The sequence below is a fragment of the Salmo salar genome, chromosome ssa29 (assembly GCF_905237065.1).
Source record: "Salmo salar chromosome ssa29, Ssal_v3.1, whole genome shotgun sequence".
NCBI classification, from domain to species: domain Eukaryota; kingdom Metazoa; phylum Chordata; class Actinopteri; order Salmoniformes; family Salmonidae; genus Salmo; species Salmo salar.
This window is the reverse complement of record NC_059470.1, coordinates 16048012-16065293: the sequence shown is the minus strand read 5'-3', so window position 1 is coordinate 16065293 and position 17282 is coordinate 16048012. Positions and strand designations below refer to the sequence as shown.

Genomic DNA, 17282 nt, shown 5'->3' with positions numbered 1-17282 from the left:
AAGGCAGATTGAAAGTGTCGGAGCAGCTGGGATGGGAAGCAGGAAGGGGGAAGGAGATGCCAGGCGGGCCGTGTTTCATGGCCTGACAGGTCAGGATGCATTATCCCTCAGACATACTGTTTCTCATTAGCCCCCTGATGTGCTGTGACGCTATGTCTGTCTGCCCTGCACTGCATGGGGACTGGGGAAGGCCTGAGATGGAGGAGGAGAGGAGAGACGCAAGCAGACAGGTGGAGGAGGGAGAGGTGGAGTGTGTGTGTGTGTGTGTATGAGTGAGAGAGAGAGAGAGAGAGAGAGAGAGAGAGAGAGAGAGAGAGAGAGAGAGAGAGAGAGAGAGAGAGAGAGAGAGAGGGAGAGAGGGAGAGAGAGTATATGCATGCATGATGCGGTTGTTGTGGTTGACTGTGTATATGTGAGTGTGTGTGCATGTTTGTGGGTGTATGTGTGTGAAGCAACAGGAAGGCAGCAGAGTAAAAGCCCAGAGTCTCTGATGGGGTACCAAGGTGGGGGGAGAGGGAAAGACGGGGGGTCTCAGTGGCAGCCTGCACTAGCACACACACAGATGGGCTGGGAGAGGGAGCAGCACAAAACACTGTGGGGGAGGAGAAGACAGGAAATGAAAGAAAGAGAGATGGAGCTACCAACAGTGAATAAGGGGAGGAGAGAATTGTGAGTGAGTGAGTGAGTGAGTGAGTGAGTGAGTGAGTGAGTGAGTGAGTGAGTGAGTGAGTGAGTGAGTGAGTGAGTGAGTGAGTGAGTGAGTGAGTGAGTGAGTGAGTGAGTGAGTGAGTGAGTGAATAAGTGAGCAAGGTTGTACCATGATGGACAGCTCACACAAATGATTCTATCTGAATATATCCCCCCTTGATTGAGAAACTTGGTGGCATTTTGAAAATGATGAGAAATAGCAATCCAAACTGTCACTTTACTCCAATCTCAGGCTTTCGAGCCACCTGAATAAGAGACAAATACATAGCCGGAAAGCTAATGCAAAGATCACACGGAGAATCACAAGTTATGTGTCTGTTCCCTCCTCTCTCATCCCTACACAGCCAAACAGAAAATAGCCAGCTTTGGCACTCCCGTAATTTCCTTTCTCTCCTTTTTTTCCGCTCACTCCCTGTCTCTCCTCCTGCCTTATTCTGGGCAGGGACTGAAGTTATTGCATGTGACACACTGAGGAGAACGGGGGAAAGGGGGGGAAATTGCATTACTCCAAAGAACGGAATGCCAAGAGAGTGCTGGGATGAGATGCATCTCCTTGCTCCTTAATAACACTGGAATTATTTCAAATAGAAGCAGCAGCAGCGGTGGAATATTTCCGAATCTATATTTAGATTGGGAGTGATGCGACTCGCCCTAGCAGGCAGGAAGGAAGGCTCATGTGAGATTCACAAAGGAGACATGCAAAGGGATCAGGCTGGAGATCAATATAGCGTGCTACGTAGACAATGGACTCGTGCAGAAAGGAACAATTTTCATATAAAGGGACTGAAAGACAGCATATCAAAATGAGACAAGGAGGTCTTGTGGTGACTTGGATTTCAATGCATAAAATATGGGTATAAATAATTTGCTCAGCCTTCCAATATGTTCAGTATTCAATTGGGATGGCTCATTTTGATAATGGAAGATGTTTGCCAAAATGGTGTTACATAAGAATTGTGGTCCATTCCATTTCAATGGAAACACAAGACACGGAGCAATTTTTCAATCACTATTTTCAATGAATTTGTTGTTGTAATTTCCATATTTTAATTTCCATCTGTGAAATGCCCACTTCCTGCTCATTCACCAATCCTCCAACAGGACTGACGTTGTCCATCCAATCACAGACGACCCCATTTCCATCCAACCAACCACCGCTTTCGCTCACTATTTCATTGCAATTTCATTGCAATTTCAAAGATGATTACTTTCCTTGTCACTGGCTAATTGCATTGATTAGCGAGCTGCTCTAAATCAGTTCACTTTAATTTACCCTTCGTGGCTATGCTAAGCCCATAGCTTGCTGCGATCACCACTAAATTGCAATCACCCAGAGGCTCGGGGCACCACTGACTAAGACAAAACAATACATCTGCGTAAATCAATGTTATGTGGAGACGCCCTGAGGCTCGGTCATCTGTGGAAATAATCGGACGCTTCAAATTGAAACTCTGCTTATTTGGTTATTTTCATCTCCCTCTAAATTGTATCGTTTGCTCTTAATGATACTTAATCTAGTATAGTTGATCGTTTCTATCAGTTTCTACAATTAGAATGGTATAACATCTGTTATGAGTGATGTAACACGTGTCAAAGAAGGTTATAGACAGTTAATGTCAACCATCCTTATTGTGAAGAAATGTGTTAGCAAATGTAATATAATTGAATAGGAGACTTGCTAAGGTCTGAATAGGTGCTGCACACATTTAACATGAGTGGCTGGTCAACAGATGGTATATTTCACAGGTTGCTGGGTTCATTGGGCAGATTAGCAGCGTACATTTAGCAGGAGGTCAGAGGAGAGCCCCAGGATGTTTGTCTCCGCCAAACAAAGAAACACTGTTCAACTCTACTCTGTAGAAACCCTCCAAAACAAGGCACTGTGATTTATGAACGGTTTTCTATTACCTGACCAAGTCAACATTCCATGGCAGCCTTCATGCCACATTAGTCGTGTCATACAAAAAAAGTTTTTTTGTGTGTTGTTGAATTAATATATAGTCTGGATCAAAGGTTAAACTGAATGGCAACTTTTTGTCACATACTAACTTTGTCATAAACTTTTAAATAATAAGGGCAGAGGCCAATCATACTATAGATTGTAAATAACCCCCCTCCTACACACGCACCCGCACACACACACACACACACACACACACACACACACACACACACACACACACACACACACACACACACACACACACACACACACACACTGTGACTCACCGGAAAGTAGAGAAGCAGTGCTCCAGTCAGGATGGCCTCCAATAGAACTACCCCAGAAGCTCTGATACTCTGGAACACAGGAGACAGAAACAACATTTAATAAAGGTTTCATTTGAATAATGCTAAAACTCTACGTATTAATAAGAGCCAAGACGACATGAACGAAGCCTACTTTCATAGCCACTTTACTGGGGAAAAATGTACTCACTATGATTGTGATATGTGGTTGTCTCACCTAGCTACTGTACTTTAAGATGAATGGACTTATTTTAAGTCGCTCAATAAGAGTGTCTGCTAAATGACTAAAATGTAAATGTACTAGTGCATTCGTAAACAAACAAAATAAATAACAGCTGTCTCCTAAGCCTTATCAAACCTCATCAAATAAATGTTTGCCCCACGGGACTAGAACATTCTACGTTTTTCTATGGTTTTCCATTTCATGGATATTTCCAGGCTCCTCTTACAGTACATCAGACATTCAGCCATGCATTCTTTTACAGTAAACAGTGCTTGAGGATGCTTTCAAGGGGCAATGGACAGCTGTGCCATCAGTTTGCAAACATACAGTATAAGTGCCTATACACAGCTTACTGCTCTTGAACCTTGAGCAAATGATAGTGCTGCTACCACGCATAGAGTGGCAACAGAAGTAAAGTCCCTTTTGGAGGATAAATGATGATTACATACAGTGACATTCAATATGACATACCTCCAAATTCTAGAAGTTGTATTAGTGAGAAAATACATTTTTCGTCTCAACCCCACTAGAGCTAACCCATCCCAAGGTGTGTGTGATCCAGTAAGGAGATGTTCTCCTGTCAGTGAATCTGTCAACTTACATCCTAATCCAGAGATTTCTCACGCTCAAGACAAAGTCCTAAATGAAGCCAATTAATTGACAGAACCCAACTGAGGGCTTAGGTGTTGTGCTCCAATCCAGAAAGCTAATGCGATTATAGAGCCAAAAGTTCCACAGCCAAAAGTTCACCAGGCTGTGAATAGTGAACTGGTTCAGGACTATACGGCTCTACTATATAAAGTAAATGTCATGTTGTAGATGTAGAACAGCGAAGTTGCCTTTAATACTTTCAAAACTAAGTAATGGCCTTGGCATATTTTGCCAGTATCAAATCAAATCAAATGTTATTAGTCACATGCGCCGAATACAACAGGTGTAGACCTTACAGTGAAATGCCTACTTACGAGCCCCTAACCAACAACGCAGTTAAAAAATATATATGGATAAGAATAGGAAATAAAAGTAGCAAGTAAAAGAGCAGCAGTAAAACAATAATAGCGAGACTATATACAGGGGGGTACCGGTACAGAGTCAATGTGCGGGGGCACCGGTTAGTTGAGGTAATATGTACATGTAGGTAGAGTTATTAAAATGACTATGCATAGATGACAACAACAGAGAGTAGCAGCTGTGTAAAGGGGGGGGGGCAATCCAAATAGTCTGGGCAGCCATTTGATTAGATGTTCAGGAGTCTTATGGCTTGGGGGAAGAAGTTGTTTAGAAGCCTCTTGGACCTAGACTTGGCGCTCGGTACCACTTGCCGTGCGGTAGCAGAGAGAACAGTCGATGAGTAGGATGGCTGGAGTCTTTGACAATGTTTAGGGCCTTCCTCTGACACCACCTGGTATAGAGGTCCTGGATGCCAGGAAACTTGGCCCAAGTGATGTACTGGGCCATTTGCACTAAACGCTGTAGTGCCTTGCAGTTGGAAGCTGAGCAGTTTCCATACCAGGCAGTGATGCAACCAGTCAGGATGCTCTCGATGGTGCAGCTGTAGAACCTTTTGAGGATCTGAGGACCCATGCCAAATCTTTTCAGTCTCCTGAGGGGGAATAGGTTTTGTCGTGCCCTCTTCACGACTGTCTTGGTGTATTTGGACCATGTTAGTTTGTTAGTGACGTGGTGGAGCTCTCAACCTGCTCCACCACAGCCCCGTCGATGAGAATGGGGGCGTGCTCTGTCCTCTTTTTCCTGTAGTCCACAATCATCTCCTTTGTCTTCATCACGTTGAGGGAGAGGTTGTTGTCCTGGCACCACACGGCCAGGTCTCTGACCTCCTCCCTATAGGCTGTCTCATCGTTGTCGGTGATCAGAACTACCATCGTATCATTGGCAAACTTAACGATGATGTTGGAGTCGTGCCTGGCCATCATGAGTGAACAGGGAGTACAGGAGGGGACTGAGCACGCACCCCTGAGGGTGAGCATGGTGGATGTGTTGTTACCTACCCTTACCAACTAGGGGTGGCCCGTCAGGAAGTCCAGGATCCAGTTGCAGAGGGAGGTGTTTAGTCCCAGGGTCCTTAGCTTATTGATGAGCTTTGAGGGCACTATGATGTTGAATGCTGAGCTGTAGTCAATGAATAGCATTCTCACATAGGTGTTCCTTTTGTCCAGGTGAGAAAGGGCATCCAGGTGAGGTGAGAAAGGGCATCATCTGTGTATCTGTTGGGGCGGTATGCAAATTGGAGTGGGTCTAGGGTTTCTGGGATAATGGTGTTGATGTGAGCCATGACCAGCCTTTCGAAGCACTTCATGGCTACTGACGTGAGTGCTACGGGTCGGTAGTTGTTTAGGCAGGTTACTTTAGTGTTCTTGGGCACAGGCACTATGGTGGCCTGCTTAAAATATGTTGATATTACAGACTCGGACAGGGAGAGGTTGAAAATGTCAGTGAAGACACTTGCCAGTTGGTCATCGCATGCTCGCAGTACACGTCCTGGTAATCCGTCTGGCCCTGCGGGCTTGTGAATGTTGACCTGTTTAAAGGTCTTACTCACATCGGCTGCAGAGAGCGTGATCACACAGTCTTCCGGAACAGCTGGTGCTCTCATGCATGTTTCAGTGTTATTTGCCTCAAAGCGAGCATAGAAGTAGTTTAGCTCGTCTGGTAGGCCTGTGTCACTGGGCAGCTCTCAACTGTGCTTCCTTTTGTAGTCTGTAATGGTTTGCAAGCCCTGCCACATCCAAGGAGTGTCAGAGCCGGTGTAGTACGATTCGATCTTAGTCCTGTATTGACGCTTTGCATGTTTGATGGTTCATCGCAGGGCCTAGCGGGATTTCTTATAAGCTTCCGGGTTAGAGTCCCGCTCCTTGAAAGCTACAGCTCTAGCCTTTAGCTCAGTGTGGATGTTGCCTGTAATCCATGGCTTCTGGTTGGGGTATGTACATACGGTCACTGTGGGGATGACGTCATCGATGCACTTATCGATGAAGCCAATGACTGATGTGGTGTTGTCCTCAATGCCATCGGAGGAATCCCGCAACATATTCCAGTCTGTGGTAGCAAAACAGTCCTGTAGCTTAGCATCTGCTTCATCTGACCCCTTTTTTATTCATCTAGTCACTGGTGCTTCCGGCTTTAATTTTTGCTTGTAAGCAGGAATCAGGAGGATAGAATTATGGTCAGATTTGCCAAATGGAGGGCGAGGGAGAGCTTTGTATGTGTACCTGTGTGTGGAGTAAAGGTGGTCCAGAGTTTTTTTCTCTGGTTGCACATTTAACATGCTGATAGAAATTTGGTAAAACTGATTTAAGTTTCCCTGCATTAAAGTCCCCGGCTAATTGGAGCGCCGCCTCTGGATGAGCATTTTCTTGTTTGCTTATGGTGGAATACAGCTCATTCAAAGCTGTCTTAGTGCCAGCCTCTGACTGTGGTGGTATGTAAACAGCTACAAAAAATACAGATGAAACTCTCTAGGTAGGTAGTGTGGTCTACAGTACTCACATTCTTGAGGATTCCATATCTATGGCAAGGAGGTTTCTTACATTTTTTACTTGTATCAAAGAATATCACTGTACCCAAGATTATTCTATCTCAGAGATGTTATTATTTTACTGTAAGAAGCCTGGGGGATTTGGAGAGTGTGTGGGCATTGGAGAAGCTAGGCAGATCTATTTATAAGCCCATAGCATCGAGGACAGCCATGGAGAAACTGAATCTTGTTAAGAGAAATCAGATCCCTCTATGTACCAACTCAGTGGCCTTGTGGTTAGAGTGACTTCCCTGAAATTGAACGGTTTGGAGTTCGATCCCTAGTCAAGTCATACCAAAGACTAAAAATGGGACATAATGCCCTGCTTGGCACTCAAACATTAAGGAGACGTATCGGCCCTACGAAAGTCTAGCATCCTGTCCAGGGGGTGTACTTGTACAAGCTGCCTCATGCTAAAAACATAGGTAATAGGCTCTTCCCCTTTAGGCTGTTCTGGCTCTGACAAGGCTTACTTACCAGTGAGGCCTAGACTAAACCCTTGTCTTAGACTCAACATAGTTATTATCATCTACCTAAGGTATGCACTTACAGCATGTTCTCAATTTCATTGTACTAACATTCTCCATAACATTTGCTGAACATCAGGGCCCATATTCTTAATGCTTGCTGAGTGCTGATCTGGGATCAGTTTTCCCTTTAAGATCATAATGAATAAGATCATGTCGACAGGGTGGATGTAACGGTCGTTGTATGGAGTAGACCAAGGCGCAGCGGGTTGAGTGCTCATATTAAACTTTTAATGAACACTAAATAAACAAAACAAGAAAACGAACGAACGCACAGTATTGCAGGCTAAACACAGCAGTGCAAAAACAACTTCCCACAAATCCCATGACAAAAACACCCCTCTTAAATAAACACATATCCCAACAAACCCCGAACCACATAAAACAAACACCCCCTGCCACGTCCTGACCAAACTACAATAACAAATAACCCCTTTACTGGTCAGAACGTGACAGTGGACCTGTTCCTAGATCAGCACTCCTACTCTGAAACATCTCGTGGATAGAAGCCCAGCTCTATAATGAACTTCCCAAAACGTTGTAGCTAAGATCATCTCATAGAGTCTAAGAGTGAGACATTTGGTTGGCAAGGGACAAACGCTGATCTTAGTGCCACGAATGTCTTGGAAAACTCACTCCAGTTCAGTTGAAACTAAAGATACAACTTTTGAACTGGTGCAAATGCCAACTAAATCTGTCAATCGGCATTAAAGCTTAGAGTTGGAACCTTAGTCCTGCCATCAATGTGCCAAACTGTACCAGATTGTGTGTGCCCAATGAATCATGTATAATCAAATAGAGTCAATTATTATTTGTGGTGCTCTGAACTGTCAGAAGAGGTATCTCCATGAATAATACACTAGTTGAATGTTCCTGAGCTTGTAACGATCGTTGTATATACTGGACCAAGGCGCAGCGGGTTGAGTGGTCATTTTATCTTTATTTTGAGACACGTAACAAAAACAAAACAAGAAAACGTATGAAACGAACAGTATTGCAGGCTAACACAGCAGTGCAACAACAACTTCCCACAAAGGGACAGGTGAAACAGGGCTACCTAAGTATGACTCTCAATCAGCAACAACAATGTACAGCTGTTCCTGATTGAGAGCCATACCAGGCCAACACAAAGAAATACAGAACATAGAAAACCATAGAAATACAAAACAAGAACATTACCCAAAAACCCCGGAACACATAAATCAAACACCCCTCTTACATAAATACATATACCATAAACCCCGAACCACATAAAAGAAATACCCCCTGCCACGTCCTGACCAAACTACAATAAACAATAACCCCTTATACTGGTCAGGACGTGACAGAGCTACCCATGGCCATATGGTCGAAACACATCCAATGTATACAGTAAAATATACAGCAAATATCATTCTGTTCAAAAAGACTATGATAAGCTCTCTGATACATTGCAGCTACAGTATAGTGTGTGCCCCTGTTCTCATTCAGGTTCAAGAACAAAGAAAAGGAAAGGATAAGATTGACCCAGTCATCCATTAATGAATAAAACAATGTAGGCTAATAGGATAGAATAACATGTATCAAATCATCCATTAACTAATACATCAACATAGATGATGAATTAGGATGGAAAATAACATTAATAACATGTATTAAGTCATGAACTATATATCAATATATCATATATCAATGTAATAGATGATGAATAGTGATTATGATCAATGTAAAAGGGGATGAATGACGGCTGAATAGTGCCTCACCTTTTTCCTGCGGAAGTGGTAGATGATCACCATGCTGACAAAGTCCACCAGCATACACAGGACCTGGAAGGAGAGCACGGCCATGCGCAGGGCGCTGTCACTTTGAGCAACACAGGGCGTGTCATCCTTGCAGTAGGCACAGTCCTCCTGACAGGGCAGGCAGTCGCTGGACGACCCCTCGGCCAGGTTAGGAACCCCATCTGAAGCTTTTCCCTTTCTGCCCCAACCTGTGACAGAAAGATTTTTTAAAGATTTTTTTACCTGGGTCATAAAAACAATTTCCAATAAAATGGCACTTCAACACTCAACTAAATTAGGTACTTTGTAGTACATTATGGTAGCTTTATTTGGTAAATTACTTAGTGCTGTTCTTTTGCTCCTTTGTAGCAATTAGAGGGAGCCAGACTCCTCATGTCAACCTAACCTTTAACCCTATTCAAGTGGCTCTCCTTAAACGTGTTAAACATAGGCCCTTCTCTCTGATTATGGCTGCTCCTCCTGTGGTTTCCTGTAGGTCTCTACGTGGGTGTTCGAACACCATCTGTGCCAGGCCTTTATATCTCCAATATCTTCTCTGGCTTTGACATCATCATCATCATCATTATCATGATATCATCTCACCTCCATTAATTGGAATTTCACAGCTATTTTTTAAGATAAGACCCAGCATGTGCATAAATTGCACCCTATTCGCTACATTGTGCACTACTTTTGACCAGATCCCGGGCCCTGGTCAAAAGTAGTGCACTCTAAAGGAATAGGGTGCCATTGATTAACTTCTTCGATCATTGATGACATAATTTTCAGTGTGTAAAAAAGGATTTATGTTGTGTACCATTGTATATAACAAGGAAGGGTGGCATACTGTTTGTTGTAATAGAGTGTTTCTGTCAGCAGTACATACACCTACACCTGACATTGCTAAAGCCATAGCTAAGTAACGGACACTTTAAACGTCGCTGAAGATTTTGACTGCACTGGGCCTTTAAGTAAACAGCCTTTTTTAAACTATGAAAGTATCCTCTGTAAAAAAAAAAAATAGGTGCAGTGAAATGTGTTGTTTTACAGGGTCAGTCAAAACAGTACGGTGCCTCTGGAGCAAGGGTTAAGTGCCTTGCTCAAGGGCACATTGACAGATTTTTCATCTTGTTGGCTCAGGTCTTCAAACCAGCAACCTTTCGGTTAATAACCCAAAACTCTAAACGCTAGGCTTCCTGCCACCCTATGATAGAGTGAAAGCCTGGAGGATGAAACCTAAGCTCTCTCTTGTGTCTGTACTGCACCTAAACATCAAAGCATATGTGTGAACATGAAAAGTCAACACAGTTTCCCTGGTTCAACGATTGGCATATCATACCAGTATTCCGCAGAGAATACTCATGGCTAAAGCACAGAGAAATGTGCAAGGCTCACATTATTTCTACATGGACAAATTCAGGGGACATGGGAAAGGCTGGTGGGCTCAGATAATTGTCTCAAGAGGGGTGTCAATGGAGAGAGCGAGAAACCCTTTAGTGATGCCAGTTTGGCAGCGATATTGGGTAAAACTCCAACCATTTCTCCCATTTACTGGGACTTTGCTCTTAACCAAAGACTATTTTAGAAATCTATGACTGCACATCCTTGATCTCCTGAAAATACCTACTTATCTCCCATTGGCTTGATGGTATGACTAATAGCTGTCTCTCATTTGGCTCATTGCTTCTCCTGTTGACTCAGTTTCTGACAGTCTGAAAGCGAACCTAACTTCATTGGAAGCAAAAGCTATGGAAATGTAAGGAATCAAAAAGGAAAGGTGAACAGTGGCAGTTTCCTCTACAAAGAGAGTTGAGGGTGGAGAATGTTCACTTTGAGATTAAGACAACAGTTGTTATTGGCCCGGTAGTGGGCAAGACTGCTGAAGAACGTGTCTGTAAGGCTCTGTCTGCTCTAATCAAATTACCCCCCCCCCTCAACGCGCCTATGCACATGAACGCACATCTACGCACACACGCACAGACACATCCACCCCTCTCTGAATAAGAGAGAGCTTATCTTCGTGGTGGGAGCTCTTGCTGTGCTGTCATATGCAAAAAGGGACGAGTGTGGGTAAGGATGGAGGGATAAAGAGAGGGAGGGAAGGATGGAGGGGGGTGGGGGGACTGATGCAGACACAGAGAGACATGCAGAGGTCCGGGTGGGATGAGAGGAGACTCAGGGAGAGAGCTGGGAGGAGAACACGGGAGTGTGAGTGGGCTTCAAGCCCGACCAACATAATACCACAGGGGCTCCATGTCTGCCAGGGCCTATTCTAATTAACACACAACGGAGGGAAGGAAGGAGGGTCACAAAATGACGATTCCACTGTATCTTGTTCCTTAAAATAAAGGATTATAAAGGACCACATGGTGCCAACACCAGGTGAGGTTTAAGATAATGTCATCATAGCAACGGTAATGCTAACGCTACTAACACTACTGAACATGTCGCGAGAGAGCGTTCAAAGGGTCAGACAGCTACATCTGCTAAATTCCTCTTCCTGATTAGGAGCCATCATATGCGACTGGAAGGAACAACAGAAAGAAGAAGAACTTGAATACATTTGCATGGTCAACACATCACGGACTTGCAGCTGCTACGAATGAGGGTCATATTTTGCATCAATCGGGTAAACATCACTTGATTGACAGAGTGTGTCTGAGTTTTTGAGGACCATGATTTGCCTTCAGTCCTCACCATGCTCCCATCCCAAGTGATGTCACACATCGCAGAGCATGTTTGTAACATGTTGGCAAATATCAGTAATGTTACTTACTTTTGAAGCCATTGACCGCCACTCTGTTGGGGTGGTAGAAGCCTGTCTTGCACTGGCATTTGTATTTGTCGAGCACAAACCCATGGCCTCGGATAGACATGCACTGTGGATAGAAAAAAGGACAATACAGTATTTGGCATCTACTGTAGGTACAGGTGTCAATATATGTTGAATAAAATGGACAATATATGGATTTACTGTATATGTGTTCATCTTGAGAAGCAGTTGCTCTCAATGGTAATTCTATTTACATTTAAAAAAAAAAACATATGTCAAAGAATCGCACTCAATTCTCTCAGCAATTAACCAATGAAAACACTTACAACAGTGAGCACAAACCTCCAAAGCCTCGTCTTAATCAATGAACATAATGGGAAAACCAGTGAAATGCTCCATATTAAATTAGGCGAGGCTGTTTCATTTGATTGAGCTGATAGGAAACAGAGAGAGGCCTGTTAGAGAGAGCTCCAGAGGAGCGTCAAGGGGCATCCTTGGCAGACTTTTCTCGGCATTTGCCAAATTACAAGATGTAATTAATATCTAAATTAAGAACAGGCGTATTTGCAAAGATTAAAAGAGAACTATTAATTCTGTGTCTCGGGGGACCTGATTCCATCTTCCATTCCGCTTCTAAAACATCTGGGTCACAGTGAGACAAAATTGTATTTTCTTTTAAGAGTACCGTCTGATTTTCAAACTGAAACAAGATTTTATTTTCTCAGCCCAGATTATAAATATAACTTCAGTTGAGAATCCCAGAATAACAACAGGGACCCAGACTAAGTATTGGACTCCACCAGACACTTAACACGATGTGAAGTGTTGAAGTGTTGGTGACCTGTGGTTCAAGGCCAGTGGCAGTGGCACCGCCTACTCTAAATGAAGCAGCGGCTATTGTGACTGGACTTTGCATTAAGAGGTCGCTATTTCTGGCTGTCTCTCAAGGAGCTCTGAGCCGGGCCATCTGCATTTACAAATCTGAGAACAGTCAACCAGGCCCTCAGACAAATCCTTTGAGACTCTCCTTCCCGACCATCTGCAATCGCAAGGTAATTATAGAGTTACCGCTCAATGGACGCTCTTCTCAGACAAAGCACTGATGTCACCAAGACACCTAAATCAGCACTACACAGCTTTGTTAAACAGAAGTATTCAGCAGTATGGTGGCATAGTGGTCCTTGATTCAAGCCCTGCCCGAGATATTTTGTTTATTTTAAATTTAACTAGGCAAATCAGTTAAGAACAAATTCTTATTTACAATGACAGTCTACCAGGGAACAGTGGGTTAACTGCCTTGTTCAGGGGCAGAACAACAGATTTTTACCCTGTCAGCTTGGGGATTCAATCCAGCAACCTTGAAGTTACTGGCCCAATGCTCTAACCACTAGGCTACCTGCCATCCCAGCTGGCTATCTGCCACCCGAGGTATATGGTGTCAGAAGTGGGATGTGCATTCAAATCAAATTTGCCATATAGGGTACAATGAGATTCCCTTTACATGGCGCTAAATCCTAACTTCAGTACAGCGGCATACCCTGTTTGATCTCAGGCCTACCCAAAAAATGTCCCAGAAATTATTCAATATAAATTGTGTTTTATTTTATTACATTTTTAAAAGAAACACATGTGAGATTTATTTTCTATGCGTCATTTTATTATAATGTATCAAAGAAATGGTCTGCGACAATTAAGTTGGCTTCTGACTATTGGTTACATTTCAAATAAATTCATACCGTGGTTTGCCTTAACAACCTGCCAACGTCACGTGGCTAAACTTTGTAGCACATAAGCTAGCAAGCTCTACAACGCTAGCTTACTCAAATTGACTCACCAGCTAAGGTAACACATGTGAGATTTATTTTCTATGGGTAATTTTATTATAATGTATCAAAGAAATGGTCTGCGACAATTAAATTGGCTTCTGACTATTGGTTACATTTCAAATAAATTCATACCGTGGTTTGCCTCAACAACCTGCCAACGTCACGTGGCTAAACTTTGTAGCACATAAGCTAGCAAGCTCTACAGTGCTAGCTTACTCCAATTGACTCACCAGCTAAGGTAATTTAGTAGTTCTAGCAATGGCAAACCAAATGTCGATCGCTAGGTTTTTCAAAAAAGGAAAAGGAGTGAGGAAAAGGAGTGTGTGCGAGAAAATAATTTGGATCAATCTACCGATAGCATCCAGAATGAGACATTAATTAACAGGTGGTGCCATAATAGAAACAACCACAATCGCCATCACAACCGCCAATGCCACGTCGAGCCAGGCATGCTTGCCTACCCCACGGTCTCCTCTCGTTCTTGATGCTTCGGGCGGGGGTGAACCTGCAGTAGGTCCACCGACAGATTTCTAGGCCGTTGATGAACAAGCCTGTCAACCAAAGCTAGCAAAGTTCCCTTCAAGTATGATAAATGGCAAATCACGCTGCTTCTCTTCAAGGTGGTATGACCAGTTAGTGTGGATTGAGTATAGTAAAGCAAAATATGCTATTTTTTGTAAGTTTTGTAGGCACTTTCCTGGGGAAATGTCAAATTCAGATTTATACAAGATTTAAACATTTAAAAACTGGAAGAAATGCTTGCTGCAAACACGAGAATAGCAAATGACATGCTAGTGCCTTTGCAAAATTTGAATCCTACAAGGCGACCCATGAGCCTAGAAGTCGTGGGACTGTGTTGAACCAAATGCATGGTGATGCAAACATGGATTTTATAGAAAGAAACTGTGCACATATTAAAGTGGTCATAGATATTGTTCTAATGTGTGCAAAGCAGAATATTCCACTCAGATGGTATAGAGAAACCAAAGAGGCAATCAACAAAGGTAACTTTTTAGAAATCTTCAATTTCATCTCAAAGTAGGACTCAGAAATACAAAACAGGCTTAATGAGCTACCTCGCAATGCCACGCTTATGATCCCCGAAATTCAGAACAAGTCGCTGGAGTGTGCAGCATCACTGCTACTGTGGAGGATAAAAGATGAAGTTCATTCTGTGCCTTCCACGTATTTTGCCACACTAGCAGATTAATATAAAGATCAATCTAAACGAGAACTTATTGCTGTGTGCATCCGATACATTCATGCTGGAATGATTAAAGAAAGAGCTATTGGGTTTAAGGAAACGTCTGATTTGTGTGCACAAGGAATGTCTCGGAAAATACTAGAAGTGTTGCAACACCTGGAGTTGTATTCCACTCTGTGTGTGGGTTTTTGTTTCGATGGCGCATCAGTAATGTCAGGGAACAGAGGAGGGGTACATGTCCTACTAAAGCAAACATTTAAGCAAGCTGTATATGTGCATTGCAACTCCCACCGTCCGAATTTGGTTCTGTGCACCGCAGCAGAAGTGTCGGGACATGTCAGTCCTTTTTTAGACACAGTAAATCAGCTACACACATTTATGAGTGGATCCCACAGACATGCTCGATTCATAGAAGTACAAAAAGAGTTGCATCCCGATAGACCATGTATCAAGCTAGAAAGATCCACGGGTGTACGGTGGAGTTCAAAATCAGGGTCTGTGAGTAAAGTGCTGTTACTGCTAGATGTCATTTTAGAGGTTCTTGCAGAGTTTTCAGAGGCTTGTGGACAAACCAAATTAGAAGCCGATGCCCTCTTACAACAAATCCAGAACAACAAGTGTTTTTTCCTGTTAGTCACGTTTAGTAAACTGTTTGACACTGGTGATTTTGCTACGAAGGGATTACAAAGCTCTACATTATCTGTGACGGACTGTATTGGTCTAATTGAAATCCTCAAACGCAGGTTTTCTACGTTCAGAGATAACTCAGGAGGAGTCGTCGATAAAGTTCTCAAGCTAACTGAAGAGATGATGAATAAGCATGATATTAGTAATTGGGATGTGAGCGCATCACGGCAGCGAAAACTGCCTGTAAAATTCGCAGACAAGTGTAGTCACAACTTCATTAGGGAAAACAACAATATTCTAGACAGACAGATTACTGAGTTGAACTCAAGATTTCAACAAGACACATACGGGATCATGCAAGCGGCAGCCTCCTTTTCCAAAGAATCCCAAACCTGCGGCCTTAAAGAGCAGCTGAAGACCACATGCGATCATTCTGCAATATCAATTGAGGATGCTGAATTCACTGTTTTTATTCAGCAGTTGAGTTGCAAAATGAACATGGGAAAGAGTGACTTTTCCTCCATAATGAGTATACTTGACAGCTGCTCTGATGATATTTTCCCCAATTTAAACTCTCTGTTAAGGATCATTGTCACACTTCCAATGTCATCATGCAGTGTGGAGAGACTTTTCTCAACAACAACTAGGATAAAAAATCGTCTTCGCACATCAATGACAAGCGCCCGGCTGAACCACTTCAGTTTGCTGTCTTTTGAGCGTGAACTGACAGGTACATTGGATTATGATGAAGTCATCACCATATTCAACTAAAAACCTCACCGTTTGCGCCTTGTGATGTAGGTCACGCCTTATGATACGTCTACTAAAGGTAAGGTACCATTTTATAGTACTACCGCCTGCCGTGGTATAAATTGAACATCAAGTATAGGCTTGTTTGCCCATTGAGATTAAAGTGCGTCTGAAGATTAGTTTTATGTTGGCAAGTTGGTAACTGGTCTAAAATTACTGTCTTATTTTAATATGCTGGGATAGGTAATTATTTGTATATGTAACAAGGTTGCTCCAAGTACTATGCACTAGTATAAAATTATTATATTACGAAATAATATAAAGTGCAATCGCTAAATAAATAAGCATAAAAAATGCCTATCCAAATTTTTCTAGGCCTATCCAAAAAATATATATGCCTACGCCCCTGCTTCAGTGACATTTAACTTGCCATGAAAATCTGTGGAAAACTCCATCCAGCAGATCTTGTTTACAATCGGATGCAAATATGCTGTTGAGGAAGAGGGCTCCACCCCTCTTCCTCAGAGTGTGCCAGAGAATCCTATAACTGGCTCAGGCTGAAATTACATTAAATACTTTTCTGAAAATTAATGATGCTGCTGAGGTTTTTCACTGATACAGTATATCTCAAATTCCATAGAATAGGATAGTTTAGCACAGTTCCTCCTGAATCTTTGACATCTCTTTTAGTATTAGTCCTCTGAATTCCCCACTCAGCAGGCATCTTCTCAGACCTTCAGTAAGGTCAACTGGGACCACCATGCTTCCAAACCCTATGAATCATTAAGAATGTGTGTTGGCCTGCTGAACTTTGCTCACCCTGCTTCACAAAGCGGCCAGCAGTGAACAACTCCAGGACAACACGCTACTATAGTGTCATGCAGCTCCCTCTGTTGCCTTTAGAACAGAGAACATGTTTGATTTTCTGTGAGCTATGGGAGGGCTGGCGACCCTTTTTCTGGAGTATCGCAGGCAAGTCAGATTTTTTACGTGTCATGTTCAGTGGCGTATTCATGAAGGCCAACGGAAGCCCCCCCAATTAATTTTTTTAATAAATAAAATAATGTATCTCTTTTGTCTCTCTGTGTTTCATAATTTTCCT

The 17282-nt window shown here is 42.9% G+C and overlaps 1 protein-coding gene across 1 annotated transcript in view; it reads right to left on the bottom strand.

The window, feature by feature from the left end:
* gpr158a (G protein-coupled receptor 158a) overlaps positions 1-17282 on the bottom strand; it is a 102506-nt gene that overhangs the window by 46036 nt on the left and 39188 nt on the right. Inside the window, exons 3-5 of the mRNA XM_014181001.2 lie at positions 11777-11879; positions 8983-9209; positions 2938-3006 (exon numbers count right to left, since the gene is read on the bottom strand). Coding sequence (XP_014036476.2) covers positions 2938-3006; positions 8983-9209; positions 11777-11879 — 399 coding nt within the window. The remainder of the gene's footprint in view (positions 1-2937; positions 3007-8982; positions 9210-11776; positions 11880-17282) is intronic.